The sequence below is a fragment of the Capra hircus genome, chromosome 18 (genome assembly GCF_001704415.2).
Source record: "Capra hircus breed San Clemente chromosome 18, ASM170441v1, whole genome shotgun sequence".
Classification (NCBI taxonomy): Eukaryota; Metazoa; Chordata; class Mammalia; order Artiodactyla; family Bovidae; genus Capra; species Capra hircus.
Genome location: NC_030825.1, coordinates 36609440 through 36616974, shown reverse-complemented (window position 1 = coordinate 36616974; position 7535 = coordinate 36609440). Strand labels below are relative to the sequence as shown.

The window sequence follows — 7535 nt, the reverse complement described above, 5'->3', positions numbered from 1 at the left end:
GTTCGAAACTACAGGGAAAGCCCCCAGGTAAGTGGCTTTTTCCATAAGCAACAGAGAAAAGAAACATGTTTTATGGAGCCCAGTAAGTATCATTTGTGCCCCAATACACATGTTAAACACTGCTAGCTTTAAAGGCATTTGTTGCCAGCTTTGAGCTAAATGACTTGGAACCACAGATAAAAATGTCACCTTGTCACTACAACACCCAGTCTAAATAAAGATGCTAACAGCCAAGAAAATGAGTCAAGAGATGACAAATCTCAACTCATGCTTAAATTCCTCTGAGGATCCACCTCCTTCACAATGAAAGTGCACCAAGGTCAAAGGTATCCATATTCCTTTTAAGAACCCATGGCTGGCTCCAGCTGTGGTCTTCACTGATTTAAGTAACTGCATATCCATGTGTGCCAGACACTGTACTAGGCCTAAGGGGAGAATAGTAAGCAAAATTCAATTCCAGCTGAAAATTCTTAAGAAATTCAAAACCCCCAGAGAAGTGCCACAATTCAGCTTAGTTCTCAGTTGCTTCTTCCCCAGTTGAAAGCACACAGGGAGCTAACCCACAGGCAAACCAGGACCATTTGGTGCAATTTCCAAACTCTTCAGGATGAGTTGGAACTCTGAGAAGACCTTATGAGGGTTAGGGCCCCTTTATGGAGAAACCTGGTCACCGAAGCATCTCTTCAAGGCGGAGCAGGGGAAGGCCTATCAGGAAGTCCATCTCCTCATGTTTCAAGGATCCTTAGCTGAGTCGTTATAAAAATAAAATGGCGAGACCCAAATAAAAACCTTACTTTCTGTTTAATTCGTTTTGCCAAACAAACACAGTGAAAACTTTAGTCTGACTAATTGTACAGAAAATAGAATTTGTAACCAGTAGCAAACATAACAGGATAGACCTAAGTCCCTGGCAGGCTCGATTTCCATCAACAGGTCACCTAGATCCCCTTGTAGATGGCCTCCTGGGAGGGAGGTCCTAGGAAGTGGAGGCACAGATCTGCCAGTCCCCATCAGAATCACAGGCTGCACCTGGGAAGGAAAAGCACAAAAAAGTAGAACTGATGTTACTTGGATCTCTTATCACTACACACAGAAGAGTTGTCTCTGATTGCCAGCCAAACTCAAGGTGTTGTCTTCCCAAAGCCTCCAGCATCCCACCTGCATCCCTATGGGATAAATTTCAAGTTCAGTGGTTCTGAAGCTTCTGCTTAACCAGAACCTGCAATATAAACTTGGGGTTAGGGAGTGAAAGTGTGGATGGGTAGACAAAGTCATAACTGCTGGTGTCCCCAGTGCAGTCTCAGACTTCAGGACGTTGCTTCAGGAGGAAATGAGAGGGTACTAGGTCACCAGCAAGAGTCCAGCTGCCCTAAGCCTCAGTACTGTCAAACAGTGCCCCAGGAGTATGAGGGAGTTCAACAACGGTGGCCTCAGGTCCCTCTAAGCTGGCAGGGATCTGGGAGTCCGAAGGGCCAAAAGGGGACTCGTTTACATTCCGTGCTTCTTGCGGATGACAGCCATGGCCAGCAGCCGATCCTTCTCGCGAAGTTCTTCGCGGAGCTTGGCCTCGGTGAGACGCAGGTGACGGATGCTGCCCTTCATCTCCTTCATCTTCACCTCCATCAGTGCCAGGATGTCCCGCTGCTCGTTCAGCTTGCGCAAGAGCTCCTCCTCCGTGGTGCCTGACGACAACGAGTACGAGTGATCGGAGCCAGTATCAGGGAAGCCCTCTTCGCCCACCACCACCAACTGTGGGCCCATGGGGCACTCGGCGGCCTCCAGCCCTGCTGTAGCAGCCTCTAGCTCCGACGCAGCGGCGGCGGCGGCTGCGCCCTCTGCGGCCGCGAACTCCACTTGCACCGTCAGGTCGATGGGCTTAACGTCTTCTCCCGTGGGAGTGGTGGGCGCCGGCGGCACGGATCCTGGAGCCTGGCTGCTGTCTACAGCGGCCTGAAGGGTGAGGAGCACAGCCGCAGAAGCAGATACCAGGTTAGGCTGCAGCTGGGTGGTCTGGGCAGTGGAAGCAGACGGCGACGGCTGCTGCTGCTGCTGTTGCTGTTGCTGCTGCTGCTGTTGTTGCTGCTGCTGCTGCCTGCGGCGGGCGGCTGCGGCCCCCGCGGGTCTGCGTGCTACTTTGCGCTCGTTGACGCCGCGCAGTGGGAAGATGGTGGGGACCCGCACAGTGTAGGTTTTGCGGCCGCCCTGGAAGTGAACGCTGCAGAGACGGTGGCCCGTGGTGGGCTGGAAGGTGGAGAAGCACCCGCTGACGCCCGCACGGGACACATTCTTGAGCCAGAGGCGGCGCAGCTCAGCGTCCTTGGGAAACGTGTAGAAGTGCAACGCCTTGTCCCGGTGCGAGTTGTTGTAGCAGCCCGGCACGCAGCACGTAAATCCAGGCATGGCTGCGCCGCGCGGCCCGACCCGGCCCACCGGCCTCCTGCTCTTTTCGACGGTCGGGTCTGTCTGCCGCCGCCCGCCCTTCGACGGGCGGCGCCGCGCGAGGCCTTGGGCGGCCTCCCACTACTGCCGCCGGGCACGGCCGGCCTAACTCAGCGCCCCGTGCCCAGAATACGCCTCCAGCCGGCCCGCGCCGCGCCGCCGGTCCAGCTGCCCGCCTGCGCTCCGGAGTGGGCCCCGGGGACGCCGCGAAGGACCGCCTGAGGAGGAGGACTACGCCCCCCACAATGCACTGCGCCAAAAGCCGCTCTCTTCCGGAGCGGGGGCGTGCTTATTCTGGCCGCTTTCCAGTGCACGGCGACGAGCCACGTAGAGAGGACTCTTACCCTACTCGGCTCACCCTCGGCGGACTAGAGAGGCGTATTCGGTTGGAGCTCTGTCGCCTGGAGAGCCCTTCGCAAGGACCTGGAATCCTGAAGGGGGTCGGGCGGCGCGCGCCTCTCCAGTGCGCATGCGCCCTGGGCATATGCCCAGCGAAACTACAAATCCCGCAATGCCTTGCGCTAAACTTGGCGGCTGCGGCCTGGAGCGCCGCCTAAGGGAAAGGTCGGGTTGCGAGCTGATCAGGATTCGGATTAGGTTGTGCTGTACGCCGGAAGCGGTCCCACAACCCTGAGCCGCGCTGTTCGCGGCATTCCTGCGGGGGAGGGGAGTCAAGGCCTTAGCGTCCCACCGGGGCCTCAGGAGCGTCTTTGTCTGCGTTGGAGACTCCCACCGACCTTGACGCTGCTTGCGTTGACTCACTGACCGATTATCACGTATAATCAATCACTGGGTGCCTACTGTGTGCGAACACAGTGCACGGAGTTGGAAATCATGTAGGAACCAAGCCGACCCGATACGACTATAGAGGGACTGAGGGTCGGACTTGGATAATAGATGTGAATGCACGCTAATGGATGTCTAATCACAAAAATTAAACACTCCAAAAAGAATGAACGAGAGGAGGATTTCGGGGGCGGAGGCCCCGGAAGAAAAAAATCCATGAGGGACTTATCTGGTGGTCCAGTGTAAGACCCAGCTTCCACTGCACAGGGCACGTGTCGCATCCCTGTTCCGGGAACTACGACCCCCAAAGTGGTGTAACGTAAGAAAAACATCCACGAAAGCTTGGGTAGCTAGGAGCAGCTGGTTCTTTCTCTGGGCGCCAGCCTGTAACGCCCTGAGGCAAGCAGGAGCTAGGCTCCGCCCTTAAAGAGACAGAATGGCAGAAGTTCCGAAAGATAACCAAACCAGGCCACCTTAAAAGATTTGTGACTTTATTACTGCGAACTCTTGGAAGGGTGTGAAACGAAAGGATGGACAGGATTTGTATTGTAACAAGTTATCTCCCAATTCCCTCGACTTCTCTGGGGAAAGTGTTCTAAAGGGCAAGAGACTGGAAAACCAAGGAAGCAGGCTCTTGTCCAGAAGAATTCCCTGTAAACTAGCCCTCCTCCTTTGCTGAGTTCCCCGTTCCTCCTACTTCTTGCCCTCTTCCCCCTTTCTCCTGACTCTCCCTCATTTTGTTCGTTTCTGATTACAAACCACAGGTATTCATTAAAGCCTAGTATATATCATTTCTAATTATTTGATATAAAAAAAATAGATCGGGCCTTTTAAAAAGAACAATAGCGCTCCAAGTTAACTGCAGAAGAGGACAGTAGCACTACAAGTCAACTGTTTTTTTTTTTTTAAAGTTTGTTATTTTTTGTAAAACAAACCCATACATAAAATGTTCTAGAAGCATACAGGACAGTGCGGGAGGGGGGAAGAACTATTTTTTTGGTCCCAACACCCAAACATTACCTGTTTACATTTCTGTTTACAACCAACGTGATCCTTTGTTATTTGTGTGGGTTCCACAGAACCATCCCTCCTGGCCAATGCTATTGAGGTCCACAGCTTGAACCAATTTAGATTCAGAAATGCATTCTCTAGTATGTGCAGCTCATGCTGAAACATGTGCATTCATTTGGGTGAATCATTTATACTATTGTTACTCGAGTGTATGTTCCTCGATTCTTTGTCTCGTCACAACAAAGATTTGGAGTGACAGACATTAAAGCCCCCTCAGTGTGTCGCAGCTCTCAACTCAGGTCTTGGATAGACCATGTTATAGCTCTCAGGTCTCGAATGGGCCATGTTATATCTCTTAGACAAATCAGTGTTACAGCTCTATTTTATTTAGAAAATAGCAGGAAAATCCATCTTTGAGGCGTGAGGGCACGTTGATCTTTGGCTCTTCTATTTATATGTTTATCTCTTCCTGGGCCTGTCCTATGTAAATTGGGCCAGCCAGGAGTGTTGTTGGTTTTACCTGAGGTCCTTGGACCTTCTTTTGTTTCATTTTCAAAGGCTTTTCCCTTCCATGTCTTGTAGCCACCGCCATTTTGGACTCCTTTTCCCTGTTCTACATACCTAACATTCCCCCCTCAAGAGATGGGAGGCCCAGTTATTTGGGAATAGGGGCATCAAGGTCTTTCTGGCTACTTCCTGGTGAACTGGGGCGGCGAGGGGTATTGGGCCTCCCCCTCTTGCTAGTCTCAAGCCTCTGAGTCCTTATACCGGTGTTCATCTAAGGGTGTGTGATATTTTCTGTGGTCGGCTGTAGTTTTACATCTTTGTTGAACTGGCACTGTATGTTGTAGCTTGTTGACCTGGGCAGAGACAAAACAGGTTAGACAATTGACAGTACATGGAATAATCATAAGTGTCATCAATATAGCATAACAAGGACTAGTAGGGGTATTAGTCAATTTTAAATTCACATCGCCAGGATGGCTCAAGTCCCTCCTTGTTCAGGGATCAGAAGATCTATCTCCTGTCTGTTTTGGAGTATAATCTTTGTCAAGCTGTGTTGGCTCTTTAGAGCTATCTTGAGAAATCTTATCCCCAGAGACTAGATTTTGGGGGTGTTTGGTAGTCCTGAATAGGTATCTGTGATCTCCCAGGGGCTCACAGGTGTATTGAGTGTCCTCTTCTGTTTTCTTCCTCAGCTTGACTCGTGAGTAGTGAATCTAGGTGTCATGTCCTGGTACCTTGACTGCTGTGGGGGTAGAAAGTATTACAGGGTAGGGGCCCTTCCATGTGGGCTGGAGTTGAGCTTTTGGGGACCCATCTTTCCAGACTTTAATTAGGACTTGAGTCCCTGGAGCATATAGTGGTGACTCCTCAGAATCTTTTGGGTTCTGGTTCATACCCCACAAGCGTATATCCTGTTGAAATTGCCCAATGGCCATGGTATAAGACTGGAGGGTCTGAACCTCTGGATCTAGGAAGAGGTCATTGACATAAACAAAAGGTCTCCCATATAGCATCTCATAAAGACTAAGACCAAGATGTTCCTTAGGGGCAATGCGGGGGCGGAGGAGAGCTATCGGTAAAGCCTCCTTCCACCCCAGGGAGGTCTCCTGGGTTATCTTTTTTATCGCTGATTTAAGGATTGGCTCTTTCTACTTTTTCCAAAGATTGAGGCCTCCAGGCACAATGGAGATAATAAGTAATGCCCAATGCTTGAGACCCTTTGGGTGACCTTAGAAGTAAATGATGTCGCATTGTCACTTTGTAATGTCCTGGGCAGACCAAATCTTGGAATGATTTCATGGAGCAGTTTTCTTACCACCTCCTCAGCCTTCTCAGTCCACGTGGGAAAGCCTTCAATCCATCCTGTGAATGTATCTGTCATGACTAATAGGTATCTATACACTTGAGAAACTGGCATCTGGGTGAAGTCCATCTGCCAGTCCTCTCCTGGGTAGGTCCCATGTCGTTGGATGAGCTGGGCCAGCTGGGGTCTTTGAGCTCCTTGGGGGTTGTTTAACTGGCAAGTGGGACAAGAGGAGACCACCTGTCTTATAGTTGTTTGGAAGCCTGTTCCTCTGAAGGACCTTTCTAATAATCTTTGGAGGGCCTTTTCTCTTAAATGAGTAATGGCATGTAAGGAGTTAACCAACTTCCATTGGAGGTTCCCAGACAGAAAAAGGAGTCCCTCCTTTTGGAACCACCCCATATGATCTTCTTGAAAGCCTCGCTCTTAGCTTTAAGAGTCTCACCTTCAGTGTATGAAGGAGTTTCTGGCAAATTAGTCTGTGGAACTAAGGTGGCAATCCCTATTAGGTCATGGTTCTGTAATGCTGCTCTCCTAGCTGCCTGATCAGCTACTTGATTCCCTTGTGCCACTTCTGTGCTCCCTTTTTGGTGTACTTTACAGTGGGAGACTGAAACCTCAGTGGGCAGATGGACTGCCAAGAGTCGAAGAATTTGATCACCATATTTGATTGGGGACCCTCAGGTGGTCAAGCGGCCCCTTTCTTTCCTTTTTTTTTTTTTTCCCTTTCTTTCCAAATAGCCGCATGTGCATGTAGCACCAGAAAGGCATACTTGGAATCAGTGTAAATGGCTATTTTTTTTTCCTTTTCCCAGCTCTAAAGCTTGAGTCAGGGCTATGAGCTCAGCTAATTGGGCTGAAGTACCTGGTGGCAGAGGCTTAGCCTCTATGGTCTCAAAATTGGAGACTACTGCATACCCGGCTCTTCTTTTTCCATCCAAGACAAAGCTGCTTCCATCAGTGTACCAGATATCCTCAGGATTGGTCAGAGGATCTTCTGACAATCCTTCTCGGGGTTTTGTCCAGTGGTCCAAGGTTTCTACACAAGAGTGAAAGGGAAGAGAGCCCTCAGGGGTAGGCAGGAGGGTGGCCGGGTTAAGAACCTCACAAGGGGATATAGTGAGGCCTAGATTTTCCATCAGCATTACTTGATATCTGAGGATTCTTTGATCAGACATCCATAAATGGCCTCTCCCATTTAGGGGTTGTTTTACTTGGTGGCTGGTAAAAATAGTTAGTTTGCCCCCAAAGGAGAGTTTTAAAGCATCTTCTATCATGCTTGCAATAGCTGCAAGATTTCGAAGGCAGTGGGGCCAGCCTCGGGTAGTTGCATCAAGCTTTTTGGATAAGTAAGCTACAGGCTGGGGCTCAGATCCCAACCTTTGAGTTAACACTCCCAAGGCTATTCCCTCTCTTTCATGGACATAAAGTTGGGTCTGACAACCTCAAAGAAGGTGCCTGAGATAAGGCTTGTTTTAGTGTAGCCTCT

The 7535-nt window shown here is 50.2% G+C and overlaps 1 protein-coding gene across 1 annotated transcript; it reads right to left on the bottom strand.

The window, feature by feature from the left end:
* THAP11 (THAP domain containing 11) lies at nucleotides 783–3993 on the bottom strand. The gene has a single exon (XM_005692158.3). The coding sequence runs from the start codon at nucleotides 2398–2400 to the stop codon at nucleotides 1489–1491; it is 912 nt and encodes a 303-aa protein (XP_005692215.2). The 5' UTR covers nucleotides 2401–3993; the 3' UTR covers nucleotides 783–1488.